The sequence below is a fragment of the Dromiciops gliroides genome, chromosome 4, assembly GCF_019393635.1.
Source record: "Dromiciops gliroides isolate mDroGli1 chromosome 4, mDroGli1.pri, whole genome shotgun sequence".
In the NCBI taxonomy this organism is placed as follows: domain Eukaryota; kingdom Metazoa; phylum Chordata; class Mammalia; order Microbiotheria; family Microbiotheriidae; genus Dromiciops; species Dromiciops gliroides.
The window spans coordinates 187,461,445-187,482,164 of NC_057864.1; the positions used below are offsets into that span (position 1 = coordinate 187,461,445).

General features: G+C 38.5%; 1 protein-coding gene across 1 annotated transcript in view; it reads left to right on the plus strand.

Moving 5' to 3' along the window:
- The first annotated feature begins 443 nt into the window (after window positions 1-443).
- LOC122754822 (beta-1,4 N-acetylgalactosaminyltransferase 2-like) overlaps window positions 444-20,720 on the plus strand; it is an 80,229-nt gene continuing 59,952 nt past the window's right edge. Inside the window, 2 exon segments of the mRNA XM_044003274.1 lie at window positions 444-812; window positions 18,457-18,582. Coding sequence (XP_043859209.1) covers window positions 444-812; window positions 18,457-18,582 — 495 coding nt within the window.

The window sequence follows — 20,720 nt, forward strand, 5'->3', positions numbered from 1 at the left end:
TCTGCTTTTGTATATTTATTAATTTATTTTCTATGTTTATTATTGTTTATTGATTGTTTTATTCCTTCCCCTCCCCCCATTCCCCCAAAAGAATGATTCAGGGTGACTAGGCACCTAATCCTCCGAAACACCTTCTCCAGAGTTTCTCCATTCAGGAATTCTTCCCATAGCATCCTGGGTCCTGTGGGCTGAGGCAGCGTCCGATCTCCTCAGGCAGGCGTTCCTAGGCTCAGAGGGCGCAAGCCCCACCCTTTAAACTATTTCTAAAGTCAGACGTGCTGGCCGAGATCTCTCTCTTATCCCAGAGGGGTTGTCCTCTCCTTCCAGGCCAGACCCCTTAAGAGTTTTATTCGGGGTAAAAAGAGGTCCGCTTGCGGGCGGACGCTCCAATGAGGAGACCCCCTTGCCTCACCTGAATACATCACGGGCAAATCAAGACGGTGATGTCATCGGTTGTCTTCGAGATTAGTCTTCCCAGGGCTTCGCTTCTAGGGCAATTCGCGCCCGTGGAAGAGGTCAAGGATATCGCTGATGCCCACCCCCGCTGCGTCCCTTTCTGGGTCCCAGTCTCGCCAGAGCACATGGAAGCATTTGGTCCGGGGACTGAAAGACCGAATGACAGACGGTTAAGGATGGATCCTTTCCCAGTATCTTTGGAGTTAAATAAGCCAGACTGGGACGCGGCACGGCTCACCGCTGCTTCAGGAGAACTGAAGTCTGGCAGCCCCCGCAACCCGTGGCTCTTGCCGCAGCTCCTCTTCTACCCCTCCCTAAAAAGGTCTGGACTCAGACTAGTCAATGGAACAGAGCCAGTTGGGAAGATACCCGGAATAGCTGGGCTTCCTCTTTTCCCAAGTCTGTTCAGGGCTGAGAGTCAGGACACCCAATCTTATGTTCCTGTTTTGCTCCCTTCTCAAATGGATAGTGTAATCATATGCCATTTCTTTGACTTCCTTATCTCTCTATTCCTCAGTTTCCTCATCAGCCCTGCTCTGTCTACCTCATTTTTGTTGTTTTGTCCTTCGTTCTTGAAGAGGACCTTGACATCAGGGTGATGTCGTGACTTGCAATGAATTAGATTTAAGTGAGGGAGGGCTGTGCAAGGTCACCAACCTCACTCTCTCCTCCAGAGTCATTTGGGTCCAGTGGCAAGACATATATCAGGATGAATAGAGATGGCCATGGATGTTTAAGGCAATTGGGGTTAAGTGACTTGCCCAGGGTCACACAGCTAGTAAGTACCTGAAGTGAGATTTGAACTTGGGTCCTCTTGACTCCAGGGCCACTGCTCTATCCACTGTGTTACCTCATTTACAAGTCTGTGGGGAAGATAATAGATGTAAAAATTCTTTGAAAACTTAAAATCCTATTCTAATGGAAGAGATTATTATAATTAATATTATTACTATGCTTGTGGTTATATTTGGCCAAAAGCTTCAGGACGCATCATCAGTAAATGAACATTTATATCTATTATTATATATGATTGTTTTAAGTTTTGAATGCTAAGCCCATCAAGGGTCCTAGATCACTAAAGATTTTCATCTTAAGAAATAATCAGGGCAGCTAGGTGGCGCAGTGGATAGAGCACCAGCCCTGGAGTCAGGAGTACCTGAGTTCAAATCCAGCCTCAGGCACTTGACACTTACTAGCTGTGTGGCCCTGGGCAAGTCACTTAACCCCAACTGCCTCACTAAAAAAAAAAAAAAAGAAATTATAAAAAAAAAAAAAAGAAATAATCAACAATTTGGTCCTTAGTGATTTTATGAGTCTATAGTTTATCAAAGAAGTAATCAGTGTTAATCACAAAACATAAGGCTTTCTTCCAGGTCATCCTGAAAGTCATAGGGGCAGGGAAAAGGATTAACTCACAAGCAAATATTTTTAGAATATTTCTAAAGTCTTTCCTGGGAATCCACCAAGTGGGCTTTTACCTCCAACCTTTTTCACTAAACCTCCTAAATGGGAAGGTAAGCCAATGACTGTGAAAAGGTCATGGAGTTGATCTGTTGAGGAGCTATGGCTCCTGGGGCTTTGGGTCTTATGGGAAAATGTTAAAGGCAACATGAAGTGACAGGGCATGAGAATTGCTTCACTCCCCTGTCTTTTTGTTTCTCTCTTGCTCTTTTAGTTTCCCTTTGTTCACCCTGGTTTCTTTTTGCCCTAACTTTTGCCCAATTTAAGTTAGTACCCTACCAGTGAAAACATTTAAGCAACCACACATCCCTTATATGAACTGATGCAAAGTGAAGTGAATAGTATCAGGAGAACATTGTATACAGTAACAGGAACATTGTTAGATGATCAACTGTGAGTGACATCTCTGATGATAGAAAATGCTATCCACCTCCAGAGAAAGAACTGATGCAGTGTGAATGCAGTTTGAAGCATACTATTTTTCACTTTCTTAAGTTTTTTCATGTTTTTTTCTTTAGGTCTGTTTCTTTTACAACATGACCAATATGGAAATGTTTTACATGATTACACATATGAAATAAATTGCTTATCATCTTAGGGAGGGAGGGAGAAAATTTGGAATTAAAAATTTTTTTAAATTGAATTTTGAGGGGCAGCTAGGTGGCACAGTGGATAGAGCACCAGCCCTGGGTTCAGAAGGACCTTAGTTCAAATCCGACCTCAGACACTTAACATTTACTAGCTGTGTGACCCTGGGCAAGTCACTTAACCCCAATTGCCTCACCAAAAAAAAAATGTCAAATGCAAAAATTGAATTTTGGAGAGAATTCTGGGAAGATGGCAGAGTAGGTCAGAAAACTTTTCAGCTCTCCAAATTTCCTCCACAAAAAAAAGAAAACATCACCTCAGAGCAGCAGAAATAAACACTGAGTAAAGCAGATGTCCTCCTAAGACAATTTGAAAAGATCTGACCTCATGGGACAGAGGCTTGGCCTGAGTAAAGTGCTAATACCTCCAGGCTGACTCTGCAGAATCAACAAACACATCCCATAGGCTGCTGGGTCCAGAGGCTGCCTCAGCCTTAGAAACTTTCATCTTACAGACAGTGTGAGAATCTGATGGTTAAGCGGGAGAAGATTAAAAGACCTTCCATGGTTGAGGAATGCCAAGTACAGCTCTGCTGACCAGATGCAGTCTGGGCTATGACTACGGAGAGAAAGAGCTAGCATAAACCTGGTGGGTGTAGTAGCAAGGGGCGGTGACCATGTGGGCTGTGGGCACCTGGAGGAGAACATAGTCCCTTGTTTCAGTTTCAGGTCAGAGAGGACAGTTGCAGTTTGCAGCCACCAGAGGAACCACAGGGAGCCAGATCATTTGCAGGACAGTATGGCTGGGGACCCAGCTGTGGCTTAGGAGCAAAGAGAAGAGCCCATGGTTGGACCCCAAGACAGACCTCAGGAAATAATTACTAAAAACAAAATAAAACAAAAATAAAATTTAAAAAATGAGCAAGGAAAGGAGAAAGAATTGACAGTTACTATGGGGATGGAGAAGATATGGGTTCCTATTCAGAGGAAGATAATGGGACTCAGAAAGCAACTCCCTTTTTTTTTTTTTAGTGAGGCAATTGGGGTTAAGTGACTTGCCCAGGGTCACACAGCCAGTTAGTGTTAAGTGTCTGAGGCAGGATTTGAACTCAGGTACTCCTGACTCCAGGGCCAGTGCTCTATCCACTGCACCACCTAGCTGCTCCAGCAACTCCTTTTTCAATGGGAAATGTCAAATGGTCCCAAGAACAAAAAGAGTTCTTGGAAGAACTTAAAGAGGACTTTAAAAGCCAAATAAGAGATATTGAGGAAAAATTAGGGAAAAAAATCAAGAGCAATCTAAGAAAATCAAGAAAATCATGAAAAGAAAGTCAACCAACTTGAAATAGAGAATCAAAAAGTTAAGGAAGAAAATAATTCCTTGAAAACTAGAATTCAGCAAGGGGAAAATAACGGCATTCTAAGACAATAAGAAATCATAAAACAAAACCAAAAGAATGAAAAAATAGAAGAGAAAGTGAAACATCTCATCAGAAAAACAACTGATCTGGAGAAGATAGAGGAGAATTAACATAAGAATAACTTGACTACCTGAAAATTATGATAAAAAGAAGAATCTTGATACAACATTACAAGAAATTATCAAGGAAAATTGCCCTAAAGTTCTAGAACAAGAAGGCAAAGCAGAAATAGAAGAAATCCACCAGGTGGTGACCTGAAAGAGAACCCAGGAGAAAAACCTACAGGAATAGCATAGCAAGTTTCAAAGCTCCCAGGTCAAGGAGAAAATACTGGAAACATCAAGAAAAGAACATTTAAATATCTTAGAGCTACAATAAGAATTACACAAGACCTAGCAGCTACTACACTGAAGGACTCTAGGTCTAGGAATACTATATTCTGTAGAGCAAAAGATCTGGGGTTGGGGGCAACTAGGTGGCACAGTAGATAGAGCACCAGCCCTGGAGTCAGGAGTACCTGAGTTCAAATCTGGCCTCAGACACTTGACACTTACTAGCTGTGTGACCCTGGGCAAGTCACTTAATCCCCATTGCCCTGCAAAAAAAAAAAAAAAAAAAGATCTGGGTTATGACCAGGGGTAACTTACCCAGCAAAGTTAAGTCTAATCCTGAATGGAAAAAAAATGGATATTTAATAAATTGGAAGACTTTTGGATTTTTGTGACAAAACTCCCAGAATTTAAGGGAAAATTCAACATATAGTATTGTGAGGGCCAAAATTTGATATGTGGAGCATTATTTGGGTGACTTCCCTTAATATTGGGGTCCCAGAAATAATGAGGGACCTTTTAGGTTCACCCTTCCTTCTGAACTGCCCTTTTTAGATATTTCTCCCAGGCCAATAAGAAAGGAGCCTTTAAGCTTTAATTCACAAAAGGATCAGATTTTATTACTTGGGAATTAATTAAACAAAAAAGGTAAAACTAATAAAAATCAAAGATAAAGAAATAGGAAAAAAAGAAATATAGATAAATACTCAACTCTAAACTTCACCTACGCAATCCCCAGATCATTTCCAATTAAGCTAGTTCAAAGGAATTTAGGGTTTTCCGTAATTAACTCACCCAAACCTGGACAGTCTACAGTTGCTTGCGCCACCGGGACAGCAGACACCAGAGAGAAAGTGTGTTCCGGAAGAACCCTCTGTTTCCCTTCAGGGAGCATTCAATCTTTCCTCCCCCAAAAGAGGAGGTCCTTCAAAAAACTGCCTATGGAGAGCTCTCCTTCTGACCTCAGTAGTATATGTAACTTCAGCATGGGCCAGGTGTGGCCCCTCCCAAATGAGTCAGCTAAAAAATGCAATAATAATTTTATCGCAAATAATTTTTACCACATTCCCCACCTTTGTTTCTTCGGAAAACACGTTTGCTCGATGAAACAGCCAAAAATAACAATACCCTATGCTAGCAAACAATATGTTAATAACAATATAGAAAAGGGAGAGAAGAAAGTTTTGTCCAGAGGGGCAGTCCCTCATGAACTGGCACTTTGACACTGGCCTGCAGAGGGAGGGCCTCTGCAGAGAGTACATGTTACACATGGTGTATATAATAACAGAAGGAAAAAAAGAAAAACAACAAAAAAAACCTGTTCATTTAAAGTCTCTGAGCTCTTGTCTTCTTGGAGTGGTAAGATGTCATCAGGAGAAAACTAGACTCTGGTCTGGAAAGCTGAACTCTGGTCTGGACTCTGGTTGTTTCTGGACTCACTTCTTTAGCTGTTGAACTGCTGGATTTTTACTAATCCTTAGCATAGCATTGTCAATGATCAAATTAAACAGTGAGAGTTCTTCAAAATATAACTCGTACTCAAACTCTCTCTCTCTCTCTCTCTCTCTCTCTCTCTCTCTCTCTCTCTCTATATATATATATATATATATATAATATTACATTCCATTACCTTCCCCTCCTTTATATAATAATACAAGGTTGAGGTAGTTAGGCAATCTATGACACTTCTTACCACCATGTATCTGGATCAAAGCCAAATTTAGTAATGTGTCTATAACACCTGAAAATGTTATGGAGAGGTTACCATACCACATCTCATGGTTCTGAGACATCCAGCAATTGTGCTAGGCCACAGGTGGATGGATTCTGACCATGTCATCAGACTGAGTGAAAGAAAAAGAAAACAGATTAAGTTAAATTAGGTGCATGTGTTGGAGCTTCCATGACACCAGGCTATTTTAGGAGGGAGAGAGGAAGAAACTGGATTATGTCCAGCAATTGTGGTCTACATAGTCACCATCATAAGCAAATCATGGACTTACGTATACCTGTCTCTCCTCTTGATATTCTCTCCAGGGCCTGCATCAAACTCACTATAAGAGCAGTTAGTCTCTGAAATGATAAGTTTCCATAATTCATAAATCTCATATTAATTTCACCAAAGACAGTATGATGGTAAAAATGCATGTTATACTGCATAGCTGAGGATATACTTGCGATATATACAATAATTCCAAACCATATCCAGAGTATAATGACATATAAATGAATGTAAACAGCTGATAATATTAGACATTATTACATAATCTTCGAGCAAGTAGACACATCATCTTGTACATGAATTCTCTATCTAGTATGACAATAACAGATACTTAAAGTGATAATCAATTTATCAAAAAGAAATAAAACTTCAATCAGCAAGACTCAATATTCAATATGTTCATTGATAAATCAAGCAATAGGTTTCAATAACTCTTAAAAAAAAACCACAAACGTAACCCCATAAACAAACTCATCAAATCCATAGTTCTCTCAAAAAAAATTGTGATAGCTTCTGAGGCCCAATGGCCCCACAGCATATACTTAAAACGTCTTTGAAAATTCACTTAGTTTACAAAATTGAGTTAAAAAGAAAGCAAAAGAAACAAAAGTCAAAAGCAAAACCAAACCAAAAACAAACCCAAAAAAGCAAACGGTTAGCTAAGCACCCTTTTATGCTCATGAGGTGAAACTCCAGGTCTTTCCAATGCCTTTCAAAAACAAAACCAAAAAAAGACGGTTTCAAGGAGCAAAGGTTAAGTAGGGGGAGGGGAAAGGTGGGGGAGATGTATAACTGGGGGGTGATGTATAAACTGGGGAGAAAGCTTTAGCATGGATAGAAGGATGACCAAAAAGCATTTCATAAGGAGATATATGAAGTTCTCTTCTTGGTCTACTGAGTAGATAGAATAATGCCAATGGTAGAACATCAGACCATTTCAAATGGGTTTGTTTTTTCTTCTTCTGCAGGTTGGGGGTTAGGAGTGGTGGTGGTTTCCAACACCTGGAATGTCTGCCATTGCTCGCGCCACCAGAAGGGTAGAGACCAGAGAGTGAGTGCATTCCAGAAGAACCTAGCATTCTGGAAGAACCCTCCACTTCCCTTCAGGGAGTGTTCAATCTTTACTCCCCCAAAAGGGGAAGTCTTTCAAAAAACTGCCTATGGAGAGCTCTCCTTCTGACCTCAGTAGTATATGTAACTTCAGGGTGGGCCAGGTGTGGCCCCTCTCAAATGAGTCAGCTAAAAACTGCAATAATAATTTTATCACAAATAATTTTTACCACAATATCCAGGAGAAATATAAAGTAAACATTAAAGACAACTTATAAGAGACTCATTAAGGACAAAGTGTTTGCTTCTTATATGTGAAAATATTAGTGGTACTTTTATGACTGTCCTTTATTATATGGGTAGATAGAAAGTCTTTGGCTGACCTGAGTATGATGGGGGTGATTCTAAAAAAAAAAACCCCAAAACTCTGTAGGGAGATTTAAAAGTGGTAATTGTCATACAAATGAGGCACAAAAGGAAAAATCCATACAGAAGGAGCTAGTAGGGGAAGGGGGTGAAGGTAGTGATGGAACCTAACTCTCATCAGGAATGGGTTAAAAGGAGATGGGGGTGGGGCAGCAGGAACTCTTAGAGGGATGGGTAGGGTAAGGAACAAGAGGGCAAGGTAGCAGGTAGAAGTAAAGCAAAGGAGTGAGGAAAGATAGGATAAATAGGGTGAGAAGAATAATGAGGAAAAACAGAAAGGAGGAAAATACACAACACACGTAGCTTGGAATGTGAATGGGATAAATTTATCCATAGAATGGAAATGTATAGCAGAATAAAAATTTGAATTCAACAATATATTGTTTTCAGGAAACATTATAAAAATAAGAGATACCCATAAAGATAAAATAAAAGGCAGGAATAGAATTTTTATGTTAAAAAAAGTAGGGATAGTAATCATAATCTCAGACAAAGTTAAAGTTAAACTAAATTTAGTGAAAAGAGGAAAATAGAGAAACTATATTATGTATCAGCAATAGTATTCAATATTGTTTTAGACCATTTAAAATAACTAGACAGTTTAAATACCTGAGTATATACCTACCAAAGCACATGCAGGAACCATTTGAACATAAACATAAAACGCTTTTTATACAAATAAACTCAGATCCAAATAATTGAAGTAATATTTAATGTTCATGAGTAGGTACAGCCAATATAATTTTTAAAATGACAATTTTACCTAACTAATCTATTGACTCAATGTCATCCCACTTAAATTATCAAAAATTATTTTACTGAGTTAGAAAAAAATAATAACAAAATTCATTTGGAAGAACAAAAGATCAGGAACTTCAAAGAAACCAGGAAAAAATGATGTAAAGAAAGTAATTCCAATGGTATCAGACCTTAAGCTATATTATAAACTGAGAGCAGTGTTGAAGTATAAAATGGATAATTTTGATTATCTTAAAATAATTTTTTCTTGTATAAATAAAACCTATGTAGCCAAGAATAGAAGAAATTCAGAAAATTGGGAAAAATTTTTCATGGACAATCTCTCAGATAGGATATGTTTGGGTTGGAATATTGCTGTGGTGTAGGACAGGGCTTCTTAAACTTTTTCTACCTGTGACCTCTTTTCATCTGAGAAAGACCTATAGTTTAAGAGGCTTTGGTGTAGAGATGAGCTGGTTGACTTGGAAAGGCATGGAAGATGCTATCTACCTTCAGAGAAACAGATGATGGGTAGAAATAAGCATAGTACAGTCTTACATATATCTGTATGAGTGTATATGTGTACATATGTGTATGTGTATAGATATTCATGTATATGTAGATATATCCATGCTTAATTGCAGCCTTCTTTAGGGTGAGGGCAGTGAAGGGGGGAAAAAGAATAAAGTAAAAAGGGCACAGCAGGGGGCAGCTAGGTGGTGCAGTGGATAAAGCACTGGCCTTGGATTCAGGAGGACCTGAGTTCAAATCCAGCCTCAGACACTTGACAATGGCTGTGTGACCCTGGGCAAGTCACTCAATCCTCACTGCCTTGCAAAAAACCCAAACAAACAAAAAACCAAAAAACAAACAAACAAAAAGGGAAAAGCAGAGAACAAAAGTAAACCAATAAGGAAGCAAAGAAAAACTGGGCAGATTGGAAAACATTGTATAGTATTTATTATATAGGTTTTCTTGGAGTGGAAATTTATTGTTTTATAATAAATCCACTCCTGTGTTCTGCTGTGTACATGGCAATTTTTTTCTTTTCTCATTTTGTGTTTAAGTATAAAACAAATTTTTTTTTTTACTTTCTTACATGTAATTTTTATTGCATCATGATCTGAGAAGGATGCATTTACTATTTCTGCCTTTCTACATTTGACTATGATGTTTTTGTGCCCTAATACATGGTCAATTTTTGAAAATGTGCCATGTACTGCTGAGAAAAAGGTATATTCCTTTCTATCCCCATTCAATTTTCTCCAGACATCTATCATGTCTAACTTTTCTAGTAATCTATTCACCTCTTTCACTTCTTTCTTATTTATTTTTTGGCTAGATTTATCTAATTCTGAGAGGGGGAGATTCAGATCCCCCACTAGTATAGTATTACTATCTAATTCCTCTTGTAACTCATTTAACTTCTCCTCTAAGAACTTGGATGCTATACCACTTGACGCATACATATTTAATATTGATATTACTTCATTATCTATAGTACCTTTAAGTAAGATGTAATTTCCTTCCTTATCTCTTTTAATGAGATCTATTTTTGCCTGCACTTTGTCTGAGATAAGGATTGCTACCCCTGCCTTTTTTACTTTAGCTGAGGCATAATATATTCTGCTCCAGCCTTTTACCTTTACTCTGTGTGTATCTCTCTGCTTCAAATGTGTTTCTTGTAAACAGCATATTGTAGGGTTCTGGTTTTTAATCCACTCTGCAATTTGCTTCTGTTTTATAGCAGAGTTCATCCCATTCACATTCACAATTATTACTGACTGTCTATTCCCCTCCATTCTATTTACCCCCTTTGTACTTTTCCCCCCTTCTTTCACCCTATTCCTCCTCCCCGATGTTTTACTTCTTACCCCTGCCTCCCCCGATCTGCCCTCCCTTTTTATCACCCCCCCTTTTCTTTACCCTTTTCTCCCTTGCTTTTGTCCTCCCTTCTATCAGTCCCCCCCTTTCCCTTCCCCTTTTGTTTCCCTAAAGAATGAGTTAAATTTCTTTATCCCAATGAACGTATATGTTATTCCCTCTTTGAGTCAAATCTAATGAGAATAGGGTTGAAACCATGTTCCCCCCTCCTTTCTTTCCCTCTATTGTAATAGGTTTTTTTCCACCTCTTCATATGATATAATTCATCCCATTCCACCTCCCCTTTCCTCTCCTCCCCATAGACTCCCTTTTTATCCCCTTAATTCTTTTGTATCATCACATCAAAGACCATTTATATTTATACCCTCTATATAAAGTCCTTCTCTCTGCCCAAATACATTTACAGTAAAACAAATTTTTAATAAATAAACAATAAAAAGGAAACAATTGAATGTTAAAAATTGTCTTTACACCTAACTGGGAATAATAAAATATTAAAAAAAAAAGAAAGAAAACCAACCTGCCCTTCTGGCAATTCTTAGTTCATATATTGCTGAAGCCTAGCTTGAAGAATCTTTTTTTCTTTTCTTTTTTTCAACTTCATTTATTTATTTATTTGTTTGTTTGTTTTTAGTTTTCAACATTTGTTTATATAAGATTTCCAATTTCAAATTTTTCTCCCTCCCTACCCTTCCTCCACCCCTCCCCTAGACAGCAGGTAATCTGATATAGGTTATATATATATATAATAACATTAAACATATTTCTGCATTAGTCATGTTATAAGAGAAAAATCAGAGCAAAAAGGGAAAACCTCAAAACAGAAAAACAACAGCACCAAAACCAAAATAAATAGTATGGTCCAATCAGCATCCATATTCCACAGTTCCTTTTTTCCCCCCCTGGGTTTGGAGAGCCTTTTCTATGATGAGTATTTTTTTTTTTTTTTTTTTTTAGTGAGGCAGTTGGGGTTAAGTGACTTGCCCAGGGTCACACAGCTAGTAAGTGTTAAGTGTCTGAGGCCGGATTTGAACTCAGGTACTCCTGAATCCAGGGCCAGTGCTCTATCCACTGTGCCACCTAGCTGCCCCTGCATTACTCTTTTAAGAAAACATTCCTGTCTCTCCTTCTTCTCTGGAATTCTGCATTCATTTGGGCATATCTTTCTTTCTCTTTCCCTTTTTGTTTTCCTTCTTTTCTTAGTTATTTGTAAAGCCTCATCTGACAATCATTTTGCATTCTCTCACTTTTTTCTTTGGAATGTTTTTTTGTTGTTGCCTTTCATATAATATTCCAAATCTCTGTCCAGATACTCTATATACCAGATCTAATCCCTTAAATCTATTAATCACTTCAACTTCATATTCATAAGGGATATCTTTATGGTTTGATGGCTTTCCCTACTTTTTTCAATTTAAGTCTGAATTTTGCAATAAGAAACTCATGATCTGAGTTATAGTCTTGTTTTAACTGACTACATTGGGCTTCTCCACTTTTGGCTGCAAAGTATATAATCAGTCCAATTTTTTTTTTCCAATCAATTAATATTTATTTTTAAAATAGTATTTTATTTTTCCAATTATATGTAAAGACAATTTTATTTGTTTGTTTTGTGGGGCAATAAGGGTTAAGTGAGTGACTTGCCCAGAGTTACACAGCTAGCAAATGTTGAGTGTTTGAGGCCAGATGTGGACTCAGGTTCTCCTGAATCCAGGGCTGGTGCTTTATCCACTGCACGTAAATTGCCCCTAAAGACAACTTTTTTTTTTTTTTTTTAGTGAGGCAATAGGGGTTAAGTGACTTGCCCAGGGTCACACAGCTAGTAAGTGTTAAGTGTCTGAGGCCAGATTTGAACTCAGGCACTCCTGATTCCAGGGCCGGTGTTCTATCCACTGCGCCACCTAGCTGCCCCTCCCTAAAGACAATTTTAAACATTCATTTAAAATTTTTTTGACTTCCAAATTTTCTCCCTCCCTTTCTTCACTTTCCTTTCCTTAAAACAGTAAACAATTTGATATAGGTTATATATGTGCAATCAGGTAAAACATTTCCTTATTAGTCATGTTGTGAGGAAAGAAACAGACCTAAAGGAAAAAACACACAAAGTTAAAAAATTGAAAATAATATGCTCTGATGTGTATTTAGACTCCATTAGTTCTTTCTCTGGATGAGTCCTTTGAAATTGTCTTGGATCATTGAATTACTTAGAAGAGCTAAGTTATTCATAGATGGTATTCATATCATCTCACAATGTTGCTGTTACTATGTACAATGTTCTCCTGGTTCTGTTCACTTCACTTTGCATCAGTTCATGTAAGTCTTTCCAGGATAGTCTGAGAGCATCCTGTTCATCATTTCTTCGCACAATAGTATTCCATTACATCAACTTGTTCAGCCATTCCCAATTGATGGACATTTCCTCACTTTGCAAGTCATTGACACCATACAAAGAGCTGCAGGGACAGCTAGGTGGTGCAATGGATAGAGCACTGGCCCTGGATTCAGGAGGACCTGAGTTCAAATCTGGCCTCAGACACTTAACACTTACTAGCTGTGTGACCCTGGGCAAGTCACTTAACCCTAATTGCCTCACAAAAAACCCAAAACAAAACAAAACAAAAAAGAGCTGCTATAAATATTTTTTGTACATGTAGGTCCTTTTCTTTTTCCTTTGATCTCTTTGAGATACAGACCTAGTACTGGTATTGCTGGGTTAAAGGACATACACAGTTTGATTTCCCTTTGGGCATAGTTCCAAATTGTTCTACAGAATGGTTGGATCAGTTTACAACTCCACCAGCAATGTAGTAGTGCCCTAATTTTTCCAGAACCTTTTAAACATTTATTATTTTTCTTTTCTGTAATATTAGCCAATCTGATAGGCATGAGGTGGTACCTTAAAGTTGTTCTAATGTGCATTTCTCTAATCAATGGTGATTTAGAGCATTTCTTCATGACTATATTCAGACTTAATTTCTTCACCTGAAAACTTCCTGTTCATATCCTTTGATATTTATCAATTGAGGAATGACTTGTATTCTTATAAATTTGACTCACTTCTCTATATATTTGAGAAATAAGACCTTTATCAGAGACACTTACTGTAAAAATTATTTCCCAGCTCTCTGTTTTCCTTCTAATCTTGGTTGCATTGGTTTTGTTTGTGCAAACTCTTTAAAAGTTAATATAATCAAAATTATCCATATGCTCTTTATCTCCTGTTTGGTCATAAATTCTTCCCTTCTCCATAGGTCATACAGATAAACTATTCCTTGTTCTATCAATTTGCTTATAGTATCACACTTTATTTCTAAATATGTACTCATTTTGACCTTACTTTGGTATTCATTGTGAGATGTTGGTCTATACCTAATTTCTGTCATACTGTTTTCCAGTTTTCTCATGTCTTTCCTGCATCAACCTCATTTCTCTTTCCATTTTTTCCTCTACCTCTCTAACTTTATCTTCAAAGTCCTTTTTGAGTGCCTCTATGGCCTGAGACCAATTAATATTTTTCTTGGAAGCTTGGGACCCTGATGTTGACATCTTCCTCTGAGGGTGCACCTCGATCTTCCTTGTCACTGGAGAAACTTTCTATGGTCCTCACCTTTCTCTGTCTACTCATCTTGCCTTTCTTTTACTTGACTTTTAGCTCCTTAAAGTGGGGCACTGTTTCCAGACTGCAATATCCCAAGCTTCAGAAGTCCCAGGTGATATGATTTAAGGAGGATCAGGTTATTCACTCGCCTGGCCTGTTTCTTGGTCCATAGATGACCTCAGACCAATTTGCTAATCAACCAGCTTTGTGTGTTGTGGTTGTCAGTTCTGACTAGCCCGGGCCACTGCTACTCAAGTCCCCTCCTGGTTCCCAGAGGGGGTGAAAAACCCAAGTTCTGCGTCAGCACCAGCATAGACCCCTGTAAGTCTCCCCCTTGCCCTCTCACCAGACTGTGAGCTTAGTTCCAGATGACACTGGCACTGCAGCTGATTCAGAGGCTCTGGGGGTCTCCTTCTCTGGTGAAGCCTTCCTGGGATTGGATCTGTGTCAGGGTGACTGTGAGGTTGGGCTCCACTCCTCTCTCAGCACAGCAGCTCTCTCCTTCCAAACTTCCAAGCTGTTCTTGGTTAGAAGATGATTTCAGCACATTCTTCTGTGGGTTTTGCTGCTCCAGGCATTGTCCTAAGGCATTATTTGGATGTGTTTTTGGAGCAATTGTGTCATGAGTTTGAGAGCTCACTGTCTTTCCTCTGCCATCTTGGCTCTGCCTGTTTTTCAGTTTTCCCTAGAAATTTTTGTCACATAGTAAGCTCTCATCCCAGAAGCTGAGGTCTTTTTGTTTATCAAACAGTAGATTACTATGGTCATTTACTACTGTGTCTAATGTATTTCACTGATCCACCGCTTGATTTCTTAGCCAGTACCAGAATGTTTTGATAATTGCTGCTGTATACTACAGTTTAAAATCTGGTACTGCCAGAATACCTTCTTTTGCATGTTTTTCATTGATCCCCTTGATAACCTTTTGTTCTTCCAGATGAATTTTGTTATTATTGGGGTTTTTTTTTAGTTTTTTGATAGTTTGATTGATATGGTACTAAGTCAATTAATTTAGGTAGAATCTTCATTTTTATTATATTGGCTTGGCCTATGCATGAGAAATTGATATGTTTCCAATTGTTCCAATATAATTTTATTTGTGTGAAAAGGATTTTGTAATTATATTCATATAGTTCCTGGGTTTGTCTTGGCAGGTGGACTCCCAAGCATTTTATATTGTCTACAGTTATTTTAAATGGAATTTCTCTTTCTTGCTGCTGGACTTTGTTGGCAATGTATAGAAATGCTGACAATTTATATGGGTTTATTTTGTATCCTGCAACTTTGTTAAAGTTGTTGATTATTTCAAGTAATTTTTCAGTTGATTCTCTAGGATTCTCTAAGTGTACCATCATATCATCTGCAAAGAGTGATAGTTTTGTTTCCACATTGCCTATTTCTAATTCCTTCAATTTCTTTTTTCTTCTTTTATTGCTATAGCTTATATTTCTAGTACAATATTAAATAATAGAGGTATCTTTGTTTCACTCCTGATCATACTAGGAAGGCTTTTAACTTATTTCCATTACAGATAATGCTTGCTGATGTTTTAGATAGATGCTGCATATCATTTTAAGAAAAGCTCCCTTTATTCCTATGTTCTTTAGTGTTTTTTTTAAAAATAGGAATGGGTGATGTATTTTGTAAAAAAAATTTTTTTTGCATCTATTGAGATAATCATATGATTTCTGTTGGGTTTGTTATTGATATGGCCAATTATACTGATAGTTTTTCTAATCTTGAATCATCCCTGCATTTTTGGTATAAATCTCACCTGGTTATAGTGTATGATCCTTGTGATATGTTGCTGTAATTTCTTTGCTAATATTTTATTTAAAATTTTTGTATCAATATGCATTAAAGAGATTGGTCTATAGTTTTATTTCTTTGTTTTACCTCTTCCTAGTTTAGGTATCAGCACCATATTTGCATCATAAAAAGGGTTTGGAGGACTCCTTTGCCTATTTTCTCAAATAATTTATATAGTGTTGGAATTAATTTTTTTAAATGTTTGGTAGAATTTGCTTGTGAACCCATCTGGCCCTGGGGATTTTTTTCTTAGGGAGTTCATTACTGGCTTATTTAATTTCTTTTTCTGAGATGGGGTTAAGTATTTTTTCTCTTCTGTTAATCTGGGAAATGCATATTTTGCTTGATTTTGCTTTTCAGACTTATTGGCATGTGACTAGGCAAAATATTTCCTAATGGGTGCTATAATTTGCTCTTCATTGGTGGTGAATTCACCCTTTTCATTTTTGATACTGGTAATTTGGTTTTCTTTTTCCTTTTTTAAAATCAAGCTAACAAATGGTTTATTTATTTTATTGGTTTTTCATAAAGCCAGCTCCTAGTTTTATTAGCTCAATAGTTTTCTTACTTTCAATTTTATTAATCTCATCTTTGGTTTTCAGGATTTCCAATTTGGTACTTAATTGGAAATTTTTAATTTGTTCTTTTTCTAGTTTATTTTTTAGTTGTATACCCAACTTTATTGATCTGCTTTCTCTCTATTTCATTGATTTAAGCAACCAGAGATAAGTTTTCCTCTAAGTACTGGTTGGCTGCATCCCATAAATTTTGGTATGTTGTCTCAGTGTTGTCATTCTCCTTTTAAAAATTATTAATTAATAATAATTAATTAGTAGTAGTAACATTTAATTGATTTGTTCTGTGACACATGTATTATTAGGATTAGATGATTTAATTTCCAATTAAATTTTTTTTGAATTTTTTTTTTTTGGTGAGGCAATTGGGGTTAAGTGACTTGCCCAAGGTCACATAGCTAGTTAAGTGTCAAGTGTCTGAGACCAGATTTGAACTCAGGTCCTTCTGAATCCAGGGCCAGTGCTCTATCCACTGCACCACCTAGCTGCCCCTCCAATTAATTTTCAATCTACTTTTTCACTGCCCTGTACTGAATGTAATTTTCACTTCATTATGATCTGAAGTCAATGTATTTAATACTTCTGCCTTTGTACATTTGATTTTGAAGTTTTTATGGTCAATTTTTGTGTAGGTGACATGTACTGCTAAGAAAAAGGTATATTCTTTTCTACCCTCATTCAGTTTTCTCCAGAGATCTATCATGTCTAACTTTTCCAGAATTTTATTCACCTCCTTAGCTCCTTTCTTGTTTATTTTTTGGTTAGACTTATCTTGTTCTGAGATGGGAAAGTTGAAGTTCCCCCACAAGTATGGTGTGGCTGTCTATTTCCTCTTGTAACTAACTTAACTTCTCCTTTAAGAATGTGGATACTATATCACTTGGTGCATATGGTTAGTGCTGATATAACTTTGTTGTCTATGGTACCTTTAAAACAATTTTTTGTGTGTGAGGCAATTGGGGTTAAGTGACTTGCCCAGGGTCACACAGCTAGTATGTGTCAAGGGTCTGAGGCCAGATTTGAACTCAGGTCCTCTTGAATCCAGGGCCTGTGTTCCATCCACCGCACCACCTAGTTGCTTATTCCAGTCCAATGCTCCATCAGCTGTGCCACCTAACTTCATGAGAGGAAGTGATGTGAAGTCAGCTTAGAAAAAGCCTGGAGACATATTTTAAAAGCCACCACCATCAAGAGGAATTTGTGTTTGATATTAGAAGCAATAGGGTGACCTGGAGCTCATTAAAAAGGGAAGTGACATGGTCAGAAATGTGCTTGAGGAATTCCAATTTGGTGGTTATGGATGGATGGATTATAAAGCGAAGACTATGGGCAGCTACGTGGTGCAGTGGATAGAGCACCGGCCCTGGAGTCGGGAGGACCTGAATTCAAATCCAGACACTTGACAACTTACTAGCTGTGTGACCCTGGGCAAGTCACTTAACCCCAATTGCCTCACCCTGCCTTCCCCAAAAAAAAGGAAAAAGAAAAAGAAAATGAAGACTATCGGTCTTGAGAGCACAATTAAGAGGTCATGGTGGTGGTCATGTGGCTGGGTGGATGAGAGAAATGTGGAATAGAATTGACAAGATTTGGCAAGGATTGAATTTGAGGGGTGAGGAAGAACTCCCTCATGCATAAGGATGAGTTTGGGCCATGGTAGAAGACTTGGGTAGTGGAGTTGGATGGAGAGAGTTTGGCTTTGTAGTGTGGAGAGTGTAGTCAGGCCGTGGGTTCTTAACGTGGCAACAGATTCTAGTGAGTCCCTGAAGTTGAATGGGAAGAAAAATTACAACTTTATTTCCATTAACCTCTAATTTACATTGAACATTTCCTTCAATTGTGATTTTTTAACTCTGATAAGAGGTCTGTAGGTTTCACCACACTGACAAAGGTGCCCATGACACAAAAGATTAAAAGCCCCTGGCATAGGGGCTACATTACCGAAAAAAGTCCTAACTCGTGGTCACGCGTTGTGGGTGCAAGTGCTGGTATTTGAGCAATAAAAAAAATGTTCTCTGAGCTCAATCTAGATTAAGGGGTGGTGGTGGCATGAACCCTACCTCCTATCCCATCCCTTCTCAGAGTGTTCGTTTTCAAGTTCATCTTTCCTTTGTAAACAGATAATTGATACTCTGGAGTGCCTAAGATTTGAACTTGAAGCCCGAACCAGTGCTGGCGCCCAGGTTGGGTCACTTCCTGGTAAACTCAAAACACTGCTGAGTTTCAGAAGCATCCCAGTTAATTTGGTACGTACAGTATGGAACGTCTGGGTTCTTTTCTTGGAATGTTGGGCTTGAAACATCAGGTTCTGTTGGGAAATGCTGGATTCGAACTTTCCGAAAGCTCCCGCCCCATTAGGGAGCCAAGTAGAAGAATTGGAAGTTTCGGGCAGGGAAGAACACTTTTTTCTTTGGCAAGTCTAGCTAATGGCTGTTCATGGGCCCGGGAAGTGTGGTTCCATGAGCCCATCTCTCCCACCAACTTCTTCAGCATGCAACATATGAGCGTGGTGGCAAGGAGGGACCGGACTTTGGGGAGCTGTGCCTATCCCCGGGTAATTGGAAATTTGCCCTGGGCGGAGCTCAGAAAGAAGCGCCTGCCCTTCCTCCTTTTTTTCCTTTCTATTGTGGTCCCTGGTTCGTGACTAAAGGGAGGAGGGGACGAGAAAAAGTTTGAAGCTCTGTAGGGTCAAAGGTAGGCAAACAAGAGCAACCCCCGCCTCATACCAGTGAGCGTTCCTTTTCCTTTTGTTGTACAGGATGAAAAGCAGCCGCAAAAGAACACCTGGTTCCCTCTTTACTACCCCGATTCATCTCAGGATTGGGATAAAAGACCCTGAGGGTTAGCTCTTCCTTCTCCCCATCTTCACTTCTACAAGCTGATTTGTCGCTTAGCCTTTGGCAAGTGAGTTTCCTCTCACAGGATCAAAGATTTATACGTGACAAGGTTTACAAAGCACAATCACACTGTGAGGTAAAGCCAAGAAGCAGTTTGGCACAGTGGATGGGGTCTTGAACTTGGACATTAGGCCAAATGGGTTCCTGCCACTGGTACTTACTAGCTACCTGACCCTAAGCAAGTCACATCTTTGAGTCTCTGTTTCCTCATCTCTAACATGAGTAGTTTGAACTATGTATGTTACTTTTAAAGTCTTTTCCAGCTCTAATCCTTTGATCCTGTGAGAGGAAACCCAGTTATCAAAGGCTACACAGTAATAGGAAGGGAATCAAGATGGGGAGAAGTAGGCGCAGCTAACCTCCAAGATATTTTTTCTTACTGGCTACTAACAGCAATTCTGGCATTTCTTGCTTCTGCATTGCTTCCTAGTTGGGTCCCTTTGTTTATCTTAGCCTCTTTTCCTTTGCACAAGGGACACACTCTCATCTAAATTTTACATTTCCCCCAGCACCAAGGACAGTGCTTTGTATATAGATGGCCTATAATATATGTTTATTGGACTTGTAGAAAAAAAAATACAACCCTTTTATTCCATTTCCACCTTTGTACTATTGGGATAATGAGGACCTTGTGCTTTCCTACTTATATTCTTTCTTCCAAGGAGTAACTCCATGGATGACTATAATTTGAGTTGCCCCCAACAGAGGCAAGTTATAACTTTATACTTTTTTTCTTTTTTTTTTCCTGGGCAATGGGGGTTAAGTGACTTGCCCAGGGTCACACAGCTAGTAAGTGTCAAGCGTCTGAGGCCGGATTTGAAGTCAGGTACTCCTGACTCCAGGGACAGTGCTTTATCCACTGTGCCACCTAGCTGCCCCAACTTTATACTTCTTAAAGCACTTTCCACATTCATCATACTATCTGATTCTCCCAACAACACCATGACATAACAAGCTCAGGGGTTACTCCTTCCATGTGAGAATGTGGGAGCCAAGGTACAGAGGAGTAAAAAAGTAAGGCTAAGGGCATACAAGAAGAAAGTGACAAAACTGGTACTAGAACTTTCAAGTATTTGACTTTCAAGTCAAATACTAATTGAAGAAGACCAAAGGTATAGGTTTGATTCCATTCTATAATCCATTTTGCTTTTAGCAGAAGAAAATTCAAATTTTTAGGTTTTTTTTTTTTGCCAAGTGTCCCCTCATTTCTGCCTATTTGGCTCACAAAAGCCATAAAGAGTGGGAGAGAGTGTAGCTAGTTACAAACTAGTCCCTATGGGCAGGGGGGGTGGCTGGGTGGGGGGAAGGAATCAACTCATGTTTTTTCTTTCTTTTTTTTCTTTCAAAATTTATTTCCCCCAATTACATGTTAAAATAATTTAAAAACATTTTTTAAAAGTTCTGAGTTTCAAATTCTATCTTTTCCTCCCTCTCTCCCCTCCCCTCTGCCTGAGATGGTAAGCAATCTGATATAAAATGTTCCATAA